Below are 26806 nucleotides of genomic sequence, written 5' to 3' on the forward strand. Positions count from 1 at the left end.
GAAGTTGTGATTCGAGCATTCAAGGAAAATAAAACTCAAAAATTCAGCTCATAACTACACCCTTCTGAGGGTCACAAGGCAGCTTGATGGAGTTCCACCTGATTTAGGATTTGTTTCTTCAAAGAAAGATCTTCTCAAGAATTTGTATAGAAGTTATGTAATCCTTAGTGGATGTCTCTTGGCAAAATGAATTTTGTGATTTCATCAGTATTTTTGCAAGAACAATGTAATGGGAGGAATGTTCGTGTAGATTCTACTATAACATTGTTTGTTAGCAGTTAACACCTAATGGGCGTTATTCCATTATAGTTATATCAACTGTGAAACAACTCTTGTATAAATGCCACTGCATTTAATCAAATTATCATTTAACTTTTACCCTCAATCTCCCAATACAGCTACAATATCTTGATAAAAGACTGGAAAAAGCGTATTGATATTTGCCTTTCTTGCTTTGGACATTAGTTAGCTAATGTGTGAGAATCTAGCTATAAGAAGAGTTACTTGTTGAATTGCTCCATCACCTTAATAAAAATAAATTAATTCAAAATAGTATGTGTTAGTGTTGTAAACACACATGCCCCATTGCAAAGGGGACCCCTCTTTTTTTAGCTTGTTAGCTTAGTTTTGCTTAGCTTGGCAGTAGTTTCGGTCTCTTAGCCTTTAGGAGGGATAGCAATGTCTCGTCATCCTGGAGGAAAACATTGATCAATCCTTGTTGAATGAATCACCTTAGAATGCAAAGGTTCGTCCTTGGAAATGGTATGTTCAAGTCAAGAAAGGGTATGTTTACGTCAAAAATGGATAGGTCGAGTCAAGAATTCCAAGTCCAAGATGAGGAATGAATAATCAATCCTTAAGGAAACTAGGAAAATCCAAGGTTTGAACAAGGAATGTGCAAGATTTCAATTCCAAAGAAAGGAAAATTCCTTGTCAAGGTCGGATTTTTGACCTTGACAAGAAAGAAAAATAAGGTAGATTCAAACCCATGGAGATATGAAAGAAGTAAAATTTCCATGGAGAAATGATATGTATGGAATGTGTCATAACCCCTCTTTGGACATTGGATTAAATAAATACGATAATTAAAACATTTATTAATTAACATTTAAAAATATTGGAAAATCGTCTCATTTATGAGACTTCATGATTTTCCTCTAATATATAATTATTAATGTTTATTATTATTTGTTATGATTATTATTTATTATTATTTATATAATAACTATCAAACAATTATAATGCAATAAGGCAGCGGTCATCAAAGATATGTTAAGGAGGAAATAATCATTAATAATATTAATTAAGATTAATAAATTAGTAATTCGAATAAAGCAACACTAAATTAGTATTATATGGTCGACTTATAATATTGATGGTCAACTTCATTAGAATATTAATATAGTAGTGATAATAGAGGTGGCAAACAAATATGGAAAAAGAGTCTAAATTTCATTGATAACCAAATACGTAAAGACCAATATTTTCCACTGACGACCTTAGCAGATCTAGATTAATATTTGACACATAATGTAATGAAAGTTCATTGGTGGAAGTAAGCGGCAATTGAGAAAATTATAGATAACAAAACATATAGTGCATTTGTTTCATGAAATACCTTCATGCCATCGAATAAATCCCTTTTACTAACTTGGACTGCTCATTCTAAGTAATTGCCTTTGGCTTGTATCACTTGCTTAAGTACTCGATTACACTTGAAAAACAAAACATCCTTATTGGTAATTTAATTCATTGAGATTTAAGTAGTAACAATTCACTTTGGACGAGCATATAGAGTCACGATTTAGAGAGTAGCAACCATCAATCATTATCGTTAACAAGGATCAATATACATATAACCATAGCAAGACGACAGTATATAGAATATACAACAAGACATGTATTTGTGGATATTTTGAAGAGGTATAATGACATTGCCTAGAGAGTGTGAACTCATGAATTCCAACGAGAACCTTGTTTAGCATTAATAAATTGATATAATCAAAGACTGATTCCTTAGTAGTAATCACTTCACTTGGAAAAGGTGCGTCTATTATAAAATGATGCGTCTTTCTACATTGACACCAATGTATAAATAACATTGGAAGATCGAGGGAGAAAGGGGGAAGGATCATAACTAAATATCTAGGACTCATCAGCGAACCGAAGGAAGAGATTATTACCATACCACATCAAGGAGAGGATCAAACATCACAATCTGTGGTAATGATCGGTAAGGTGTATCTCAGCTAATGACTATTTGCAGATTACATAATGATAATATTATGAAGAACAATTAAACCATAATCAAGGACACTGCGTTAATAAATATATCAGAAAATACTGCCAATTAATTATGCCAGTAATAATTAAGAAATCAGATTAACTAAAGTACTTTTGCATTGGTAATACTTGGAAAAGTAAAATAATAAACGGCCTGATTCTTTTCTCTTGGTGGTATGCATGAGGATGGGCTTCATATGAATTCTTAATATATTAGTCCGACAATGTCTTTAGGCAGAATTCAATAACAATATTAATATGGACAGCAAACAGTGGTAGACCAGATCTGACATGTGTCAGATCTGTCTGCCTTTACTAGCCACAATATATATATTAATGATTAATAAGCAATGGTAGTATTAAGGATTTATACAAAAGGTAATAAGCAAATACATAATAATTGCTAATAAATATATATATATATATATAAAGATGCTTGATCAAAAGAAATAATAATATAAGATCAATAAGAATTAGAAAGAACTCCTAGTAAATAGTCAATAAGAGGAATAACAAGATTAATTGTCTAATGAGGATCGTCTAATGAGGAAAATACATAAGTACTTGTTAATAACTAATAAATTGAAGAATATCACTGTCTGACTTTATGTTTAGTCTCTCAATCAACCAATATTAGTATATCGAGATAGATTAATTATGTTAATCAGGTAGGGGACATTACAAATTAATTAGTAAATTAATAAATATTTATTAAATCACCAAAACAAAGTATTTATTAATTAATTGATAATAATAAGTGTTTATTAATTAAAAATTAATAAATGCGTAAATGATTTATAAATCAAAAAAATAGGATTAATTATTTAGTATGGTAAGATAGCTAGTACTTGATAGACTACAGAAAAGGTAGAACATCCTAGGTTGGATTCATGTTAAGATAGTTTTGTCTCTTAATCGATTTAGTTAAGTTATAAATATATTGGAAATCGATTAATTACGGTTAAAACTGTCTTGAACCAAGTAGGGGACATTACAGAATGAAAGAAATTCCAATGCATAGATGTGGAATGCAAGAAAAAATCCAAAGCTTAGACAAGGAAAATTCCGAGGTTTAGATAAGCATTAACAAAAATTCTAGAATTAAAATAAGGATTTTATCCTTGGAATGAATATGTAATAGGGAATTTATCCAAAATCTAACAAAGGAATAAAGGTTTATTTTCATGGAAAAATCATGGAAAAACGAAGGCAAAATGAAAGAAGATTCCCACATTTGAGTGACAGAAGCTTGGAAAAAAGTGAAAAATCCATAAACAAGTGCAAATTTTCATGGAATTTCCTTGCAAAATCCCCGAAATTTTTGATGAGTTTGGATGAAGTTACAAAAAATCCATGACTAGCCAAAATCCATGATTTTTTTGAGGAATTTGGATAAAAATGCAAGTGATGAAAAAAAAATGCAAGGTATAGGCTAAAATTCACTTGGAATTCCTTGACTACGTGCTTGGAAAAAAAAAGGAAAAAATCCAAGACTTTGAAGAGGGTGAGTCTAAAAATCCACATCCATGATAAGAGTATGTCGAAAAAAATCCATGAATTAAATCGAATTCCACTCAATAACCCTTGTACATCATCCACTTGGAAACCCATGGACATGATGAAATCTCACCTGTTAATCCTTGAACTCCTTCAAACCCACTTGAAAATCCATGCATGGGTTGAATTTCCGCCCTAGAGGAGGTAAATTGCATGACAAAACATGTGAAAACTTGAAATATAAGGCAAGGTCGGCTCAAGAATCCATAAGTATGTCAAATGCATGCCAAGGATAAAGGTTTCTCATGATAAAACATGTGGAGATATGGTGGCAAAGCAATTTGAAAAAAGCAAAATACAAGGGGAGGCCGACTTGAAGTTAAGACTATTTGAATTTTGAAAAACAATATAAATATCAACCTAGCCGACTTCCCTTGTCATGAGAATGCAATCATCCTTTGAGTGTATATAAATGAAGGAGCAAGAGGAATCGTTTTTCAAATCCATTCAAAACAAATTAAAAGTAGAGAAGGTGCGAACAGCAGCAGTTACATTCAAATTCAACAGCACAAGATTGCAATTTTGTGCAAAGAAAGTTTAATTCCAAGCTAACTGTAAAGGAGAATCAGGTTTCAAAGTTAAAGAATAGAAGGAGAAAGAGCAGAAGTAAATCATGACAGACTAGTGCGAATTTATGCAAGGATATCAGTTTCAAAGAGAGCGAAACTTGTCCAAGAAGTAAATCAGAACTAAAAGGAGGCAGATTTTGAAGGAGACGTCAACTGAGTTGAGTGAAAATTGAAGCATTTTCCAGACCTGAAGTATCATTTCCAGAAAATTCAAATTTGAAAGTGATATTTCGAGATTTTTGAAAAGAAAAATCAGTTGTTTATGTACAGATCTGAACCATTTCTTCTCCATTTTATGCACTTCCAGATTCAGAACCTCATTATTTCCAAATTATGAGGGTTTGTGAAACAATTTTTATGAATTATTGATGATATTGATGTTGTTTCACAACTTTCTATTGAAAATTGATTATCATGAATTTTCTTTTAAATTTCTTCAATATGAATTAAGAATCTAAGATATTGAATTCTCAATTTTCTTGCATCTTATTTGCATAGGATTTCATTCATAATTATGATCTAAGGTATTACCTCTCTTTTCAGGAATGATAACATGGAATAATCGTGAACAAGGGAGGAGGACTCAACAGACATGAAGAAGAACACTTCAAGAAGATGACAAAGAAGAATATCTCAACAAGAGGAAGAAAATCAAGATCCAAGATATTGAAGAAGAGGATGGAGCAACTTGAAAGGCAAGATGATATGAAGTCAGGAAATTCGCTAAGGATGGAAGACATCAAGGAGGATAGCAAAGATGAAGATAAAATGCGAAAGAAATAATCAAGGAAAGCATTTTGAAGTTTCAAAAGAGTTGATCAAAGTTAGAAACTTATAAGGCAGAGATACATAGACTTCTTTATGATGATATAGAAGTGGAGTTCAAACAAAGAGCTAAGTGAAGAAAGAAGAAACTTTGTACAACATGCAAGCTGAGGTGGCACCTACTCATCTCCACCAATCAAGTAATCCAAGGTCCACATGTTCAGATTCATCAAACCTGACTCATCCAAAGAAGAAGATATGGACATGTAGCAAGACATTAAATATAATGTTACAACTCATTTTTCATTGGTTCTTTCCCTAAAAGGATGTGCATTCAATGTTGTGTAATTTTCTCATTATTGCATATTAAATGTATGTGGCGGTAGTTATAACTCCACTTAGGGTTTAATTGAATTATTTTGGGCATTGCTTTAGAATCAATATGGGCCCTTCATTTGTAATTGGAAGACAATAAAAGGCTTGACCTTTTGATTTGTAAAGGGTTAATAGTTAATAGTGATAGTAATAGCAGCAGGAGGAGGAGGAGGAGGAGGAGATTAGAAAATGTTGCCAAGACTATAATGGAATACAAAATTTTCATTGAAGATATGGTGTGTTTTTTCAACATTTTACATGGTTTCTAATTCTCAAGTTTTAGTTGAAGTTCATTGATTGTAATGGAGAAAGGTGAAGATGTTTGATGAATTCCTTGGTTTATACCATTTGTAGTTTGTTGATTGCAAATAGCAATTTATGGTTAGTCTGAAACTCATTTTGGCAAGTTCGATTGTGGATGTTCATTTGAATTGCACCAGCATTGGGTATTTGGATGGATGTTTACAATATGAAAATATTTCACTATCCTTAGAAGATTGCACTCTTTCTATGGCATTGTGAGCTATCTCTAGTTAAGTAGAAAGTAGTTCCAAAAAGAATTTGTCTATCTAAAGCACTATCCATTATCATCATTGTTCATAGGTCTTAGATTAGATTCTTTAACCCTGATCCTTTTGATCTTTGTTTGGTTGAGATTTAAGTTAGTTTGAGAAGAAAGCATCATTAAATTGCTATATCGGATATTCAAAGTTTCAGTTGTTTTGTAGAAGTGAAAAGTGTAAGTCCCTTTGTGTAACCAGAAAAATCATATCATTTCACTGAGTCTATCCATTGCACGTCAAGAATTGACAGTAGGAACCTTGGGGTTACCTTAATTGATCACATTGTTTAGCATTTGAGGTTTCCTTGTTCAAGAGAGGATAGAATACTTAGTATTTTATTCTGTGTTGTGGAGTGTCACAAAACACACATCAACAGTATAGTTAATGAATATTCCAACAGTTCATATTCTTTGCCTCTAAAATGGCATGAGCTTTCCTACATTGCATGTCTTTAACCATATCCTTGACAGTATCTTTCAAGCTCACTGTCATCAGTTGTTTCTCAAGGTAGCAAACGTTGAAACATGAGAGAGCCAACCAGCATTGTTTTATTGCGTTAAATACTGAGCAAGATAGATACACTATTTGCACTTAACTATTTAAATTTTCTACACTCTTCTTGTGTCACGGGGAATTCTAAATAGAATGTATGGTTTAGATTCAAAATTTTAAGTTTTCTTTTGAATAAGCATAGAAAACACTTTGACCAAATTTTCTTCACTAAAGGCTTTTAAATGGAGCTTACAATCTCTATGGTGAATTCTAGTCTCCTTAATAAAATATTGAATCGAAATATTATTTGTATGAAACCTATGAACTGGTAATGACTACATTATGTTGCTACTAGATTTGTAAAGGAATATATGTCCATAAGTACTTGTATGATTACAGAGAGACTATCATCATCTTGGATCATATGTTTTGAAAAGAAAATTAATTGTTGGTGCCAAATCCTTGGGCCACGTAGTCAAACCAAGGTTAGATTTGATCCCATGCCCTTTTTTCACACCTCCATTTTGTTGAATATCTGATTTGAGTGAAATACATAGCTTGAATAGGGGAAATCCTTGAATAAAAAAACAATTTGCAGATACATTTTGGTCAAGAAGTATGCATACCTTGAATGTGTTCACTGGCATGGCAGATACTTGATCCAGCCAAATAATACCCTTTTTTGAGCTTGTTAAGGAAAGCCTAGCATAATGATCTGTTGCTGTAGCTTTCAAAATTAATTCTTTTTTTGTCCAAATTTGCATTTCATCACTGGTAGCACTGTAAAAAAGTAAAACCATAGAGATCATCATGAAAAGATCAGCATTTCAAGCATACTTCTATCTCAATTCTGCAAATTCATTTAGTAGATTTTTACAGCTCCTGGAAGAATATCCAATAGTACATGAACAATCAACTTACATGATAGTTGAAGAAGCCAAGATTTGCAGTCCATCTGAAGATGTGAAAGCAACAGAAAGATTAACTGACCCAGTTGACATTATCCACAAAACAACATGATAGGATTCACCTTCTATAATATTCTGCAAGTAGATACCATAAAAGAAGTTATAAATTTATAAGTACAAGCAAATTTTCAAACCAAACTGTTGATGGATATTTTTAGGAAGGCCTTTATTTAACAAAAATTAGAAGAATGTGCAATTAAAAAAGGCACTAAAATACTGATTACAGAAAAACAAGTCATTAAACAATAAAACAGAAAGCAAACTTTGGTGATAAGTCCACGAGGCATAGAGCGCGAAATATACCCAATGTATCCATTACATCAAAAAGTTATCCCAAGCGATAAAACTAAAAGTAAAGATTGGCAGTTAAGTGTGAAGCATAAGGAATCTAAAGTAACACTTAAAAATATGTAGCCTAGCAGTAAAATTGCCGCAATGGAAAATGCTCTGATGGAAATAAAAATATAATTTTTTCAAGCATGTCCCCCTAGGGAAAAGGCTCAACACTATAAGCAGGAAAGTTTGGGGCTGTTTCAGCATTTTATTTCTTCAGCTTTGCAGCCTCTTTCCCAAAGGATTGCTAGTGTGTCACTGCAACTGTAAGAAATGGTTTGAAAAAACTTGATTGCATTCTTCCCCGCCTGTCTGACGTTCTGCTCTTGTACTCTGTCGGTGGGTGGTCTGGCATTTGGCATGCAGTTAGTGTGCAAGCTGATGCATCACTTCAGCCAGTCATTGATTTCGCTTTTCACTGATTGACATCTATTCTTCAGTAAAGATTTGGGATATTTTGTAGTTTTATGTCAAGTAAATGTGGCAATCAGTTATCTTTTCTTGGCCAAGTCACAGCAGACTAAAGCAGTCAGTTTTATATTCCATCCATTTAACTGGTATAATTACGAATTTATCTGAAATTATTCTTGCATATCCTTAGAGTCCAGTTTCGAGCTACCTCTAGGATGCTTTCATTGATACTGGTTAATGCAGAAAGCAGATTTTTTCCTTGACTGTTATATTCTCTACGATGCAGGGTGGCTTCTTGGATAGCAATAGGAATTAGCTACCTAGAGACATTGGGAAGAGTCTCTAGGTTAGAAAAGAAAGGAAGAAAAGCAGAAAATACCATGAAAAAACTTTTCTGAATCATCAGCCTGAAATTTATAGTACATGGGCTAATGTGAGAAAAGATTATGCCTCGAAAGAGACCAAGGGTGAGCCGGATATATGTCATGTCCCCTAAATTAACGTTTGACATATGTTATAAAATATTAATTATTTTATATGAACTTCCCCATTCAATCATATAAATGATTAATATTACATTTGTAATGGTTAAAAGACATGTTTTTAATTACATGTGTTATTGTTTAACTATTACGGGATTTTTAACTACCAAATTGGTGTTAATAAAGAATGGGCATCAACGATGAGAGATATTGAAGGTTTATGAAATGAAAATAAAGTTGGTAAGCAACGTTTGATTATCCGTGTGAAATCAAACACTTTGGTTAATTCCTTTCGCCAGCCTGCACCTTTTTTTTTGGAACTGGGACATAACATAGCCGGAAAGAAACCTGTGCATTATCGCGGACTCCATCTGTGCATTGCCATGAATTTCAGCAATCATCCTTGGTGGGAAGGCTCGCGACTCTAGGCATCAACGTGAACCTCAGGCAACCTCGTACATTGTAGTGTATTTCAGAAACCATCCTCGGTGAAAAGGTTCGCAAGTTCTGGGCAATACCGTGGACTCTAGGAAAACGATGGTGGAAGTCGCACTCGGCACGTGAACACCATTCAACGGTGTCGATGGTAGAAGCCCACACATCCATTCATCCCATTGTGAATGGAGAGACCCGATATCGGGTGCGTGATGTAATTTGTTCTTGCGTGGTGAGTGGAAGCTAGGATGGAAATGCAACAAACCGTAAACTTCATTCAGTAAATACTCAATGCTGAAGCCACTGTTAACACGCATCACAGGGGAATACCGAAACTCTTTAAAGACAGCCAACCACGTAAAGGGACATTGACAGCTACGGATAATCTACAAGTGCACTATTTTGCAATATAAACTCTCTATAAATGTCTGTTCAATACTTGTTATGAAAATCAATAAAAATGAAATGAAGTTTGGGCTATACGGGTTACATTGTTTAATTAAATTCATTGGCCTTTCACCTATCAAACAGTTAAGTACAACTATATCTCTGTATACACTGGTCTTTTGCAAACAGTCTCTAGTAGGGAATTTTACAATATAGATCTTTCTCATCAATTGTAACTGTTTGAGTTTATTTTGCAGCACAGGGATTTCTAATATAAGGTTGAAGTTGCCTCAGTTTGACCTTTCTATGCTTTCCTTTCTTGAAATCAACAATTAAGGCAATGTTGGATGTGTTCAAGCATTTGCATTTACAATATTTGGCATTTCCTTTTATAGACTTGTCTGCCAGACTTGTGCTCCTCCTATATGCAATTGAAGTCCAGAGATTAAAAACATCAAATTGAAATGTCCTTTTAAAATTATGACTATTGATCAAAACATCTTTGCTAAAGTCGAGCAGTCAGTGTCAACATCAATCAATCTATAGGCCTTATGATTTTCATTTTACCCTATGAGCATGAACTTCTTAATCTTAAGATCTAACTTGGTTCTCTTTGAATCTAAATTCTAGACATATGCAATAGAACTGAAGACCTTAAGATGACTCACATTTGGTTTCCTCCTCGACCAAGCTTCCTTTGGGCTCTTCTCCTTTACTACTTGTGTCAAAGACCTGTTGGGAAGATCAACTACAATGCAAACTGCCCTAGCTCAATATTTCTTTGGAACACTCTTGTTCAACATACACAGAGCCATCTCCATAATTGTAGGGTTCCATCTCTCAACTACTCCATTCCATTGTGGAGTATAGGGCGTTGTCTATTACCTCTTGATTTCATGTCTATCACAATAGTTCTTGAATTCGTCTGAACAAAATTAACCTTCATTATCAGATCCAAGAGTTTAAAATGTCACATCCTAACTCTCTCTACTAATGATTTGGTCTTTTCAAATTCCCTGAAAACGTCTAATTTTAACTTCAAGAAAAACACCCACATTTTCATACTCAAATCATCAACAAACAAAAGAAAGTACTTGGCACTAGTGACCGATAATATTCATTGGTCCACAAATGTCTACATTGGTGCAGGAACACCGACTTGGCATTTTTGGTCTAAGTGTGGTCTAGGAATTTAGGGGTTTTGATTTATTTGTTTTGGTTTGAATAAAGGTCCATGATGACCATTTTGTATTTATCTCTAGTAAGTTTCTTGTAGGGTCGGTTTTGTGTCAATGATAGTAAAATGGAGTAAAACAGGAAAAGAAGCTTACTCGGTTGTAACTGGAACACCAACAGTCATATGACTGTTGGTGTCCAGAATCTGGAGTTTTTTATATGCCTTGAAAGCTATGAGGCAGGGGTTGTTGAATGTTACATTGCTGAAGGAAGACTGAAGGAAGAAGGAATAAAGTCTTTTCATTTTCTGCTGCTCATCTCGGGTGTTTTCTAAATTTTCTTTCTTCTCTTGTTTGCTCGACCTGTAGGGTCTCGTTCACTAGGAGTATTTCATGTTTTGTTAGTGATGTTATGAATTGGTTTGTTCTTGCATTTGTCTTAACTTCGGGTGGTAAAGAAGATAGGAGTTCCTGACATTTCTGCGACAGGAAGCGTTTGAACCCAAGTAGTTTGAGAGGTTGAGTCTAAAATGTGAATGTCTACCATTCCACCTTGCTGTAAGATATAACCTGGTAGAATGGGTCAAGTTAGAGTTAGTTTCATGGTAGATTTACGTTCCGCAGCAGAGGATGGAGAGGGGTTTGTCTCTCTTCAAAGCTGAACCTAGCATCTTCATGTGCTAAGTAAGAAAGTTTAATGTTGTCTAACGAGTCAGAAGACCCTATGAGAAAGATAAGTGAATGGTGAGAGAAAGCTAGTTTCCACCCTCTGATGCATCAAGTGGTATCAGAGCACGGTTGTAGATCAAGGGGGAGAGGTGAATGAAACTAGGAGCAAGTAAGTTGAAGTCCAAGATGCCTCCGAAAGGTTATTCTGTAGCAAGGGAGATTCGAGAGTTGAAAGATCAGCTTCTATCAAAGGAAAAAAAATTCAAAGAATCTCAAGAAGTAACCTTGGCTTGGTTAACAGCTTTGGAGAAGAATCAAAGAAGAGGAATGGTCAGTGGTGACCAAAGTGATGAGGAGGAGAAAGGGGGTGATGGTAACAACCCTCCTGATGTGGTTCAGCGGGTGCCAGAGCCACCAATGCACCCTGAAGAGTTGAAAATGGTAAGGATGCTAAGGCTGTGAAAGGGGATAGTGTTTCCATGGTGTTGTGACCATTTCACACATCGCCCCATTTAAAATGGGGACCCTCTCTTTTTGCTCGTTTTTGCTCGCTTTTCGCTTTGTTTTTTTTAGGATTTTGGTAGTTTGTCAGTTGTCTGGATTAGGGTCAAGCCTTAGGGTTTTCGTTACTGTCTTTTCAGACCAGAGTCCAGTCAGTCTTGAGAGCTTTTTTGAGCTTTCTTTCGTAGGATGCAGTTTTGAATAAAGTGAATTCGCCAGAGGCCAAGTGTGTTGGTCTATTTTCAATTGGAATTTTGAATGCAGAGTCTAAATTTGTCTAAGTGTTGATGATGAAATTGTGAATTTTGTCCAATTGAGTAATTTTGACCAAATTTTGAGTCTTTTGATATTTGATCCCGGGCATTGGAAATGATTTGTTTTTGCCTTGTGAAGTGATTAAACTTGTGAAATCATGATATTTTGGCCTGTAGGAGCAAAATCGCTCCTGTCCCTCAGTGAAGGACCGGAGCTCGTTTTCAAAAATCTTACTGTCTCTGCAGGATCAAGATGATTTTTCGATTGGACATGGTAAAGAAAGGCGTGATCTTTCCGTTGAATATAAATTGAAGAATTTCACGAACACGGAAATGCCCCAGGAGTCAAAATCGCTCCTGTCCCTCAGTGAAGGACCGGAGCTCAAAATCTAACATTGTCTTGTCCTTGCGGGATTTGAACAACTTGACGATTTGAAGAGATCAAAGGAGATATGTTTTATCAGTTGAATATAACTTGGAGTGCCTTCGTGAAGGACAAATGCCCCAAAATGCAAAATTCGCTCCTGTCCCTCAGTCAGGGACCAGGGCGAAATCCATTGTAGCTCCCGTCCCTCTCCCAGGGACCAGAGCGAAATTCTTCATAAGGCAAAATTCAGGTAAAAGCAAGCAAGTTTTAAGTTTGAAGGCAAGAAAGGAGGGTGAAGCGGATCCGTTGAAGATAAATTTAGAAGTTAGCAAAGTGTAGTTGAGCTTGAAAGTACAAATTCGCTCCTGTCCCTCAGCCAGGGACCAGGGCGATATCTTAGTTATCTTGCCTTCATCCCAAGTTTTAGACTACTCTAAGTCCGGATACGTGGAGGCAAGGACATTTTTGAGGTATCTCGATGATGAACAAAGTTACAAAGACCACCAAATTGAAGGATTTGCACCAAATATCCTAGTTCGCTCCTGTCCCTTGAGTAGGGACCAGAGCGAAATTTTCATGAGGGCCTAAATTTTGAAGGTTTATCAAGTATCAAATGTCTAAGAAGGATCAAAGGACCTCGTTCTACTGGGTGAAAGCGATGGCAAGTTGATGAAAGCAAGTATGAGCCCAGGACATTGAAGTTCGCTCCTATCCCTCAGTCAGGGACCAGGGCGATATTTACTATATTTGCCAATTCATCCAAAAATCATGCCAAGTCAAGGTTGTACAAGGTTGCACAGGGTCTAAGGTATCTTAAGAAGATGATATGCAAAGAAATTAAATGTCAAAAGGTGATCAATTTGAACAAGGAAGCTATATCGCTCCTGTCCTTCAGGCAAGGACCAGGGCGATTTTCACAAGATCATTTATTTTCCTTCAAGATCATGACAAGGCAAGATTGCACAAGATCAAGAATGTCATTTGGAAGGCAATGAACAAGAAACGAAGGGTTAAGTATGAAGAATTTTGGTTAAAATACAAGGTTCGCTCCTGTCCCTCACCAAGGGACCAGGGCGATAATCCTTTAAACATCTAAATGCCTTGTTAACAACGAATAAAGTGGGCGTGGAATGGAAGGACAACGTCATTACTTGCCATATGATGAAGATTGGTGAACGAACAAGCAAGATCAAGGAGAAAACATCTAGATCGCTCCTGTCCCTCTCCAAGGGACCAAGGCGATATCACCTCAAGAGGCATGCATTTACAAAGTCAAGTTAGTCAAGTTCGAAATTCCCAGCAAAAATGCCAAATTCAATGTGGAGATGGAGGTTTTAAACGTCAAAAGCACAAGAATCAAGACCAAATTGAGATTTCGCTCCTGTCCCTCAGTCAGGGACCAGAGCGTTAGGTTTGAATCTTTCCACCTTTTCAAAATTCTTGGCGCTAAAACATTTTTGGATTTTATTAAATGCTAGAAAATTCGATAAATTAAAAAATTCAATTAAAATAGCATTTAATATAGCGCAAGACATTAATTGATTAATTTTTTGCCTTTTAAAAATCGAATTTATTAATTAAAAAAACGAAGGCATTTAATTATTAATTATTAATTTAATTAAAATTTGAATGGAGCGCTTGGATTTAAAAGGTCGGCCTTGGTTTTTATTAAAAAATCATTTTAAATTGCCTCATTTTGTAAAAGTCGGCCTAGAGGTGAATATGAGGTGAGCGCTTATAAAGGGAGGGTGAAAATTTTCATTTTCACATTATCATTTTACCATCTTTCATATGCGATTTGGAGTATCAAAGGGAAGTGCGAAATTATCATTCAAGAGGAGTTGCGAATTGTGTTCAAGGTGCGAATTTCATCAAAGGAAGGCGTAAACATCTTCAAAGGGGAGTGCGAACTTGAAGTTTGAATTGAGACGAAAGACATTGAAGATCCCTCCAAGGGTGGCGAAATTGATAGGAAGGACGTTCGCTTGAAGATCACGTGGAAAAGGCTTCAAACATTAATTTTGCCTAGGCAAATCCATTTATTTTGCATTCTAGTGTTAGCTCTCAAGAGAGGTATGGCGATATGGATTTATTATTTTGATTTTGGAACGTTGATCGTCATAGCTTAAATTTTGAATTTTGAAATTTTGAATTCCAGTAGCTCAATCCTTTTAGGAAATGATAACTCAAGGACTTATCATGAAGTTTCCTAAAATTTACTCTCTAATCTATGTTATGCATTGCAAAATCTAGTTCTTATTATAAAATGTTGTGTAGGTATGGCGACCCCGAAGGCGGGAGCATCCACCAGTCGTCCAGCTCTCATGAAGGAAGATCAAAAGACCGAAGAAGTGGAGACCAAGATCGTGTCGAAGTGGAGCAACATTGGAGATACCAACTTGGGCAACTTCAGCACGAAGAAGTTTCGAGAGGTCCCTTACATTGGCAAGCCATCACCTGTCGCCCGGAGAATAATCGAGAGTGGCATCATTAAGGCGGCCAGCTTCCGTCCAGCAGTTCAGTGCCATGAATTGATGATTGAGTGTGCTCGTCATTATGATCCTCAGTCCAGAACGATCGTGTCCAATGAAGGAAACACTTTGGCGTATCTTTCAGAAGAAGCTATAAGTGAAGCTTTCCATCTTCCAGAGCACAGAGACATGATATACAAGAGCATAGAAGGAGCCAGGTCAATGTACGAAGATGATCCAGATGCTTGTCTAAGCATAATCAACAAGAACTGGTTACTCAAGAGTCGTCCTCGCCTGAGCAAGATCCCGAACACACCGCATAGGATTGATTTCCAAGAGGAGTACAGAGATTTGATTACAATGCTCAACCGAGTTACAGGAGCCCCTCACGCCTTCTACTTTGAGAAGTGGATGTTCTACTTCATCCAGGTGATAGTTCAGGGAAAAGGAACAATACATTGGGCTAGGATGATTAGCCATTGCTTGGACATATAGTTGAGGAGACTCAAGGCTACCAAGTCCTTCCACATGAGTTCATACGTCATATATGCCTTAATCAGGAGTTTTGAGTACGCAGGACTACCTCACAAAGGAGTGATTGGAAGAGGACCCGGCGAGGTCAGAGTTTGTGATTCCTATGTCCACTTGCATCATCCACCAGGAAGCAACTACAAGCTAGTTAATGATACCTTCACGATGAACATCACAAGGACGTTGCAAGGTGGGATTCACAACAGATTATCTCAGGATGCACAGGAACTAGTGAAGAGGTACGGTGCTTGGTTTATCCAATTTCCGAAGTTCACTTATATTAGAGTACATGGATGTCCTTCACCTCCATACATGTTGCCGAGATATCCGACAGACAGAATAGTGTTACTTGAGGTAACAAGACAGTTGGCAGCATATGCGAAGGCATTCAGACACAGACATGGGAATGGAGTTCCGGTACCTATCATTTTGGGCAATTCAGTTGAGGTATGTCCTAATGCTTTAGCCATGGATGACGCAGAGAAGGAGTTAGCTTTGTATTCTTTTTCATCCTTTGCTTTGAGAGAAAGCTTTGATCCACATGGATACATAGAGGAGACAGTCGGTAGGAAGTTTAAACATGAGTACCAAATAGAAGATTTTATGATGAATCTCTTAGATGATCTTGAAGTGAAAAGAAAGATGCATTCTAGATTGCCTTTGGATTTCATCAGGAAATGCAGGATTTACAGAGTGGCCGACCAAGCTCAGGATAGTGGTAGACATATCCAATCATCCTATGATCGAGAAAGCAAATCAATAAGGTTAGATTGGAATGAGCCCGAGGTCGTGGATTTAGATGCTTTGATGGCTCCAGTCTTGTCTTGTACTCGCAGATGGGTTGACGTACAGCATCAGAAGTTGAGAGAACAAGGCATAGCTATGACTTTCACTTTGGAAGAGAAACCAGCCGAAGGTGGAGCTAGTGTGAGCGAAGGCAATCCTAATCCTAGAAATGCAAGTGAAGGCGACCTTCGATGTGCCAGTGAAGGTAATCTCCATCCAAGAGGTTAGAAGAGGAAAGAAAGGCCTGAAAAGAGAGAATCTTCCAAGAAGAAGCAAGGGGCCAATCGAGATCGTTCATCCGGCATATCTTCTAGACCAGAGAAGAGGACACTTCAAGTGGAAGAATCTATGGAGTTGATGGTACAGAATGATAGGCAGGAAGAGGGACAAGCACCGCAAGGGTCACCAGATGGATCTCTCCAAGATTATGAGCTAAATGAAGATAGAAAAGATAACGAGGTAACATCTCCTCCTAGAGAAGAAGAAGTAGTGCATAAGGAGATTCAAGTCAAAGAGACAAGATCGGCCATCCCAGATTGGTTGAAGGAAAGATTAACTAAGGTGATCATGATTGAGGACGAGGACAATGTAATTGATTTAGAGAGCCTTGTTGGACGTTCTCAGGAGGTAACAGAGAAGAGAAAAGCTACGAAGATGTCCAAGATGATTAGAGATGAGACTGGGTCCAGAAAACTGCAGATAGCTACACCGGCAGTAGACAAATATGAAGGGGAGATCCTAGCAGAGGAATATGATATAGAGACATTTGAGCTAGGTCCATCCACAGCCGAGCAGACACTGGATGATGCCACTGATTCATTTGAGGCATTGAAAGACAAACTTAGGGAGAAATGGAAAAGAATAGAAAGCTTGAGAGAGAGAGAGGTGCATGGAGGACATATTTCAGTCATCTCAATGAACCTTTGGGACGTCAGGATCTAGCTAGATCACCAGTGCAGGCACTTCCCCTTCAATCAATTAATGAGGCAGAGAAATTCAGGAGTATGGTCCAGCGTATGAGTACTTGGATGGACAAATCTCATACAGTTGCCGTAGAATTTGTAGCAAGGATGATGAAGACTATTCATAGGGCTATCCAGGTTCTTAAGATAATCCACAACTTGATGATAACAGTAGCCGCTTTTGCTCATACTAGAGATGTTATCATTCCTGTATTGAAAGTAATTAGGCAAACATCAAGGAAGGTCTTAGCACAAGAAAAGATCATGGATGGAGGACCTCACAGTTTGCTTCAGTGGTCAACCTTACTCCAGATGAAGAGTGTTCTCTTTGAGGACATCAGTACTAGATGTAGCCATGTTGAGGAGGTGATCAATCCGATCCAAGACAGAGTATTTGAGGTACTTCGTACCATTCTTGGCAGAAGGATCGAGGTCGAGACAAATGTGGATTTGCAGGAATTGGAGGATAGAATCAAGGTCATCTTTTGCAAGGACGCTAATATCACAGACGAGCAACATGATCAGATGTTTGCTACCATGCTCCTGATTGAAAGGACTAAGGAACTTGAACCTACATGGGATGCAGCTCTTCTAGATGCATTTGATGAGGTCATCCATTTGGAAGAAAGAATGAAGAATCTTCCCGAGATTCCAATTGCTGAGATCGAAGGAATCGTATCAAGATTCATTGCATATGCTAAAAAGGAACATTGGAAAGGGAATAAGATTCTAGATGAGAGGTTGTTATAGATGACATGGCATCTTAATTGTCATTGGTTTATGTCTCCTAGGTTTTTGTGCCAAATTTAATATTTGGCTATGCATTTAATATTGTTCAGTAAAAAGGAGGCCATTTGTAACAAACCCTAATTAGGGTTTAGGTGTCATGATCTTGACCGTTGATCTGCTTTTGATCTGGACCATTCATTGTAATTGAGGATGCTATTTATACCCTCATTTCATTTCATTTAGAGAGTTAGAAAATAGTTAGACATCAGAGAGTTTGTTGTATTAGAGAGATTAGAGTTTAGAAGCAATTTACTTTTGTAGCAAGATTGAGTTTTTGAGGAAAGGAATTCAAACAATTGTTGTACATGATGACTTTGAAATCAATGAAATATTGAAGTTATGGTGTTTTGTTGCAACTTTCTTGGTTATCTTCATGGTTGTTCAATTTACTTGAATCATTCTCAATCAAAGTACTGTGTTAATTCGAAGGACAAAGTGTCAAACTTGATCTTTGGTAGGATTCGCTTTCCAAACCACTAGCTTCTTGCTGATTGTAGGAACGCCTTGCGTGGTCAACTGGAGATATTTGAATCACTTAACCTTCAATCATTGTTGTATCTTGGATATTTACCTTCGTGGTAGTATCTTTGATCTTTGATGTATTGAGAATCATTTGTTACCTTAGAAGATCGCATCAATTTCAATTGAGTTGTTATTTTATGGCGAAATTGAAGTTGGTAGAATCTTGCCAAGTCTTGTCCACATGAAGTCATTCTTAGGGTTAGACTAGATTAGACCTCTCGTAAAACCCTATCCTTTTGTTATTTTTTTTGAAAAGCTTGTTTAGTTTAGCAAAAAAACTTCAGAACGTAAGGCCCCTTGAGGACACAGCAAATCACAACGACCACTGGTGCTTATCCACACGTAGAGACCCTACTAACCAGAACATTGGAGTCATCCTAACTGATCCTTCTTGCGAAATCTTCAGCAGTTAGAGACTTTATTCAAGAGAGGATAAGATGCCTTTAGGTATTTTATTCTGTGTATGATGGTGTACAAAATACACGTCAACACATGGCAAAGGTTGAAGTGCCCATGTATGGAGGAAAAAGAGATAGTGAAGAGCTCCTAGCATGGATAGATGCACTTGACAATTTCTTTGAATTTGAGGAGGTAGAGGATACCAAGAAGGTAAGGTATGCCAAAACAAAGTTGAAATCCAACAATCACTTGGTGGAATTTTGTTCAAGAAGAGAGGGTGAAAGGAGGTAAAACAAAGATAGTGTCATGGGACTGAATGGTCTCAAAACTCAAGGCCCAGTTCCTACCAATTGATTATGCTGTGTAGACATTTAGGAAACTTCAAAATCTGAAGCGGAAGGATATGGATGTTATGTCCTATACTGAAGAATTCCACAAACTGACTTTGAAATCCGAACACCATGAAGATGAGGTGGAGAAGATTGCAAGGTATCTCAATGGGCTAAGATTCAACATACAGGATCAATTGAGCTTGGCCACCCCAAGAATTATGGAAGAATGTTATCAACTCGCTTGGAAGGCTGAAGAAAAGATTAAGAGAAAGCAAGAACAACAAGAAAGAGGTAGGGGAAGAAATTTTAGAGGCCGAGGAAATCATAGTGGAAGAGGACCACAAAAGCACCCAAGTGAGCAGAATACAAACCAAGAATCTAATGGTGATTCAAGAGGAAGTTTTAGAGGTAGGAGACCGGGAGGCAAAGGAAGATTCAATGGACCAGGAAGGGGTTCTAATACTTTCTCAGGAAAGTGCTATAACTGCAATCAAATTGGACATCCAGCATGGAAGTGTCCTGATAGAGCCAATACAAGTTCTTATACTGGAGAGAAGAGGAATCAATTAGTGCAGGAGGAGGATGAAGGGAGTGTGAACTTTCCTTTTGTTCATGTCACTCCAGAGACAGGAGAACCTCAGATGATTAAAAGGACTCTAATAAAAGTACCAACTATCAAGGAGCCTCCACAAAGGAAAGCTTTGTTCTGAACAGCTTGCAAATCCCAAGGCAAGGTATGCAAAGTTATAGTTGATTCAGGTTCAACAGATAATATAGTGTCTTTAGAAATGGTAGAAAAACTTAAGCTGAAGAGAATCCCTCACCAAAATCCTTATAAGATATCATGGCTTAATAAGGGACAGCAGGTACTTGTGAATGAGCAGGCATGGGTAGGGTTTAATATGGGTCCTTACAAGGATAAAGTTCTCTGTGATATTGTTCCAATGGATGTGTGCCACCTTCTTCTTGGAAGGCCTTGGCAATTTGATAGGAGAGCCCAACATGAGGGACATAAAAACACTTGTGTTATCAAGAAGGATGGATTGTCTTATACCCTTGAACCACTGCAAGAAGATATGGGTGCAGCTCATGAAGGACCTAGTGTCATGGTGGTGAAGGAGGAGTTTTTGAAGGATCTTGAGGAGGAAAGATGTGGATATGCCATTGTAGCTAAGCCAATTTGCAATACTGCAGCCAGTGATAAGGAAGAAGTCCCAAATGAAGTGCAGGGTCTACTTGACAAGTATGAGAATATAGTAGTGGAGGAGTTACCAAATGCTTTGCCTCCAGTCCGGGATGTAAGTCATCATATAGACTTAATACCTGGTGCAAGTCTGTCCAATAAGGCAGCATATAAGATGACACCTAAACAAAATGAGGAGATAAAAAATCCGGTGCAAGAGTTGTTGGATAAAGGTTTAGTGAGAAAGAGCCTAAGTCCGTGTGCTGTGCCAATTGTATTGGCACCCAAAAAAGATGGGAAGTGGAGACTTTGCACGGACTCCACTAGGTACAGATTTCCTATACCTCATATAGAAGACCTCATGGATAGCCTAGCAGGTGCAAGGACTTTTCAAAGATAGATTTAAGGAGTGGTTATCATCGGATAAGGGTAAGAGAAGGTGATGAGTGGAAAACAGCATTCAAAACCAATGAAGGCCTCTATGAATGATTAGTGATGCCCTTTGGGTTATCTAATGCCCCTAGTACATTCATGAGACTCATGAATGAGGTATTGAGGGATTTTATCAATAAGTTTGTAGTAGTATACCTGGATGACATTTTAGTCTACAGCAAGACAAAAGAACACTTGGAACACTTGGACAGGGTGTTAAGGAGATTGAATGAGGAAAGACTAATGATCAACCTCAAGAAGTGTGTGTGGATGAGAGAGGAACTTGTCTATTTAGGATTTGTGATCTCCCAAGCAACTTTGAAGATGGATCCCACCAAAGTGGAAGCAATAATCAGTTGGCCTACACCTAAGACAGTTGAAGAAGTTAGGGGTTTCCATGGTTTGGCAAGCTTTTAACACAAATTTATCAAAAATTTCAGTCATATTGTTGCACCAATGATAGACACCATTAAGGGGGAGAAAAAGATTAGGTTTCAATGGACAAAGGAAGCATATCAGAGTTTTGAATTCTTGAAGAAAAAGGTGTCACAACAACCAATCCTTACACTTCCTGATTTTGGTAAAGTATTTACTATTGAGTGTGATGCTAGTGGGTTCGTGTTGTGACGTATTCACACATCGCCCCATTGAAAATGGGGACCCTTGTTTTGTGCTTTTTTTTAGGGTTTGTTTTCTAGGTCTTTTAGGGTTTTGTCGGTTAGCCTTTGCATTTTGAGTGTCGCCAAGGGGATCAATAGGATAGCAGGTCCTGCTGGAGTGATGTCCTGATCCTGAAATTTGGCTAAGTCTGGAAAGTCCTGATCCTGAAATTTGACTAAGTCTGGAAACTGAAAAACCTCCAAAAACTAGATTTTGCAATATAACTCCTGGAGGTCTGAAACCACTCTCAAACATCCTAAAAGTATATATGGAATATAACTTAAAGTATAATATCCTTCTTCTTTCTTATACTTAAATGTTATATTCCATAAAATTATCCTGACAGAGAGTTCAAAAAGTCAAATTTCGCTCCTGACCCTCAGAGAAGGCCCACAACGAAAAATCGCTCCTGACCCTCAGAGAGGGCCCACAGCGAGATTTTGATTCACTTCATTTTGCAATGGAAAAGGACTAAGTTTTGAGCATGAAAGGGAAATAAATGACTTTCTCCACCTGCCTGAAGAAGTTTTGACTTGAAATAATGAAGGACCTTGTTGAAAACAGAAAAATTGCTCCTGACCCTCAGAGAGGGCCCACAGCGAGAAATCTATAAGGGTCATTGCTAGCCTTATTTGGTCGATTTGAGAAGTCAAAAGCATGGTGAAGGATAGAATGAGCATAATGAAGTATCCAAACTTGATCAAAGATGATAAATTGAAGGAGTTTTGCCCAGGAAAGGTAAAATTGCTCCTGACCCTCAGAGAGGGCCCACAGCGATTTTCTTTGTGTGCACATTTTTTGACCTTTCTTGGACATGAATTTTTATTCATAGCAAAGAACAAGATGATATCTTCCTTGGCAAAGTGATTTTTAGATGAAAAGTGAAGCATTTTGGTCCAGGTAGCAAAAATCGCTACAGACCCTCCGAGAGGGCCCACAGCGAGATTTTCAAATATGCATTATTCTTGTAAGATCAAAGTGATTTTATGATTGGAAGGGATGAAGGAAAGCATGTTCTATCCGTTGAATATAATTTGGAGGATCAACACAAGAAGAAATCAACCCAAAATCAAAAAATCGCTACGGACCCTCACTGAAGGCCCACAGCGAGAAATCGCTCCGGACCCTCTGAGAGGGCCCACAGCAAGAAACCTAAAATGGGAATTTTTCATCCAAGTTTGAGGAAAGCTAAGGTTAGGCATGGGTTAGAAACGATGTTTGAGATGCCTTGAAGTAAAAAGAAATTGTTGAGAATCAAAATTTTGAAGGCAATTACAAAAATCGCTACGGACCCTCAGAGAGGGCCCATAGCGATTTTCCAATTTTCTCTCCTTTGTTTGAAGAATTGAGACAAAAACTTGCTTGGACAGGAGGAGGACGTGATGTGTTATGTCTTGGAGGTGATTTGAAGATTAAAAGATGAAGGAATTTGCCTAGAACCAAAAAATCGCTACGAACCCTCACTGAAGGCCCACAGCGAGATTTTCAAAAAATGCATGTTTTCTTCAAAATGGTGCTAAGGCAAGGTTTGGACAAAGAGAAAAGACCTCCAAGAGCAGGATGAATATTATTTTGCCTTTAAAAACTTGATGATTTTGGTCAAAAAATGAAAAATCGCTACGGACCCTCAGTGAAGGATACGGACCCTCAGAGAGGGCCCATAGCGATATTGTTGAAAAACCTCATTTTACCTTGCAACACCTAAGCGAATTTGGTTGGAGTGGATTAAGGAAGGACATTGCCAAATGATGAACAAAGTTTTAATGAAAAATGATGGAAAATCAAGCTCAAAATCAAAAAATCGCTATGGACCCTCACTGAAGGCCCACAGCAAGAAACTTCAAAAACACACCTTTTTCCCAAAATTTGACAAAGCTAAGTTTGTAATTCCATGAAAGGACCTAGTTGAAACATCTTGAAGAAGTTTTGGAGGTTGAAAAGTGCTAAACTTGAGCGAAAAATGAAAAATCGCTCCTGACCCTCAGTGAAGGTCCAGAGCGAAATCCTCATGAAATCTCATTAAGCCTTGTTTTAAAAATTAATATTCTCCAAATTGCATTAGGCCGCTAAAATTGCTAATTTTGAGGCATGTGGAAAATTAAGATTAAATTGACATTAAAATTTTGGCATTTAATAAATTGATTTTAGGCCTTAAAAAATCGAGCTTTTATTGTGAAGGCATTTAAAATTAATTTTTATTAAATTAAAATTAAATATAGAGCGCACAAGGCCTTATTTTCACTTATTTTGCCAAGTCGGCCCCCCTTTTTTGGAAATTTATTTATTTTTAACCTCTTTTTTGCCAAGTCGGCCTAGAGGGAGCAAAGGGGTGAGCGCTCTATATATTGGAGGTGTTTTTCCACAATTCAAATCATTCAATCATTGCCTTAAGATCGAATTTGAAGAGCTAATTGGGGGTGCAAAATCTGGTTTCCTTGGAGCGAATTTATTTCAAGTGTTGAAGACTAGAAGGAAGTGGAGTTGATTCTTTTGAAGGCTAAAGAAGGCGCATTTTATCCAAGGGAGAACTTTGATCTACATTTTGCCTAGCAAAATCCTTTTTTTGCATCATTTCTAAGAGTTTAATACTCAAGAGGAGGTATGGCAAAATCATCTTAACAGTCTTGTTCAAGGTTTGATTTTTGGACATTTGTTTTGGAAAATCTAAGTATTGCATGGTTAATTAGGAAATAATAACTCAAGATTTATCATGAAGTTTCCTAATTAAAATCTTAAATCTTCCTTTTAAGTTTAATTTCTACACTTCAAGATATATTACTAATTTTGAAATGTTGTGTAGGTATCAAGATGGCGAATCCAAAGCCCGGAGGATCTACAAGTCAGTAGGTTCTCATCAAAGAAGATCCAGCAAGGATAAGGGCAACCTCCTCCAATCTAGCATCGACAAGGACGGCCTTCTTCGGTCAAGCATCATCGTGACTAACCTCTTCCAATCCAACGTTCCAAGGCGAGGTACATCATCATCCTGCACATCCAAGGCAAAGCAGTTAGAGCAAGGGTTCGTTGAAGAAGCAGATAGTTTCAAAAGAGTTAATTAAAGCTAGCTTCTCAGCATCATCAAATTGGCGTCAACCAAGTGTCAAACGAGGTGGCATCCTAGTCATCATTCCTCCAGTCGGATTGATCCACCTCAGCATGTCCAGATTCAATGTACCTAACTCATGGGAGGTGGCACAAACTTCGATGTACCTACCCCAACTATCCATTGGTCGAATTTTCCAGAGAAGACATGTGTCCTTAAAATGTAATTTTATCATTGGTCAAGCATTAAATGTTATGTAATGGTTGTAACAAACCCTAATTAGGGTTTTCATTGTTGAATCTTGGCCATTGATCTCAAATTCATCTGAGCCATCGAATTGTATTATGGGCACTATATAAACCCCGACTCTTCATTTTGTAAAAGGCATAAAGGAAGATAGTTAGAGAGGAGTAGTGAATAGAGAATAGTTAGAAGGTGATTAGCCAGTTGATAGAATAGCAATTAGAGTAGAGTAGAGAGAGAAGGCAAAGATTGTTGCCAAGATGTTGTTGTAAAAGACTTGTAAAGCTTCATTGAAGAAATGGTGAAATTTATGGGTCGATTCGACAATTTGCATGGTCTCTATACTTCTCATATTTGATTTCATGTTATTAGATGAGTGGAAGAAATGTGCTTGATTGATGGTGAAATTCGTATATCCATACTACTAGCAGTTTGTTGATTGCAGACTTGCCTTATGTAGTCAACTGGAATCATTCAGCTTAAGCTTAACTTCAATTGTCGCTTCTTCATTGATATGCATCAACATGATGGTGTCTATGCCTGCAGTGATGATTTGAACATCATAAAGCTTTCCTTCGAAGATCGCACTAACCTTGTGGAGATGTTTCTGGGATGTCAAAACAAAACTTAGTTAGAATTTCATCAAAGATCATTCATTGCTCCTACATTCTTAGTATCAGAATTAGATCCTTTCCTCACCCTCATCTTTTTTCCTTTTTTTCAAATCAAAGCCGGTAAAATCTTGTGATTCCAGCAAATCAGATGTTCAGGTCATTGAAGTGTAAGTCCCCTTGTGATTCCAGCAAATCACATCATACCACAGAGAGCTTATCCACACGTAGAGATCCTACAACGAAGAACCTTGGAGTCATCCTGATTGATCCTTTTCGCGATATCTTCAGCATTCAGAGACTTTATTCAAGAGAGGATAAGGTACCCTTGGGTATTTTATTCTGTGTTTGATAGTGTACAAAATACACGTCAACAGTTCGCAACAGGGGCAGTATTAAGTCAGGAAGGAAAACCAATTGCATTCTTTAGTGAAAAATTAAATGAAGCTAAAAAGAGATATTCATCATATGATTTGGAGCTTTATGCCATGGTCCAAGCACTTAAAAAATGGAGACATTACCTTCTACCTAAGGAGTTTGTAGTATTCACTGATAATCATGCTTTGAGTTTTCTTAACAATCAAGAGAAATTAAGTCATCGACACATCTTCACGCTTATACATTCACCATAAAACATAAGAAAGGAAAAGCTAACAAAGTAGCTGATGCATTGAGTAGAAGAGCAGGACTAGTACAAGAAGTGCAGCTCCAAAGTGTGGGAATAGACAGTTTTAGAGGTATGTATGCTACTGATGCAGATTTCAGTGATGCTTTTAATGTATGCCAGCAATTTCAAGGTTCATTTCATTAGGACTATGAAGATTTTGTGATACAAAACGGGTTACTCTTCAAGGGGGCTCAGTTGTGTGTGCCTAAATGCTCAATGAGGGAGAATTTGATGAAGGAAAGGCATTGTGGTACTCTAGGGGGATATTTTGGCAGTGATAAAACTTTGGAACAGGTCAAGAGGTTTTATTATTGGCCAAAGATGCACTTGGATGTGAAAAAGTTTGTTGATAGTTGTATGATGTGTCAATGAGCTAAGGGTTCAAGTTCCAATGCCGGTTTGTATCAACCTTTACCCATACCAAGCAGACAATGAGAGTCAATAAGTATGGTTTTTGCGTTGGGACTACCAAAGACTCCAAGGGAGTTTGATAGTGTTTTTGTAGTAGTGGACAGATTTAGTAAGATGGCACATTTCATTGCATGTAAGACAACTAATGATGCTTCTCATATTGCACATTTATTCTTTA

General features: G+C 37.3%; 1 protein-coding gene across 1 annotated transcript in view; it reads right to left on the minus strand.

The window, feature by feature from the left end:
• Positions 1-26806, minus strand: part of LOC131044799 (alpha-L-arabinofuranosidase 1) — a 262170-nt gene that overhangs the window by 170048 nt on the left and 65316 nt on the right. Inside the window, exons 4-5 of the mRNA XM_057978239.2 lie at positions 7526-7647; positions 7231-7384 (exon numbers count right to left, since the gene is read on the minus strand). Coding sequence (XP_057834222.2) covers positions 7231-7384; positions 7526-7647 — 276 coding nt within the window. The remainder of the gene's footprint in view (positions 1-7230; positions 7385-7525; positions 7648-26806) is intronic.

Source organism: Cryptomeria japonica, chromosome 8, assembly GCF_030272615.1.
Source record: "Cryptomeria japonica chromosome 8, Sugi_1.0, whole genome shotgun sequence".
Classification (NCBI taxonomy): Eukaryota; Viridiplantae; Streptophyta; class Pinopsida; order Cupressales; family Cupressaceae; genus Cryptomeria; species Cryptomeria japonica.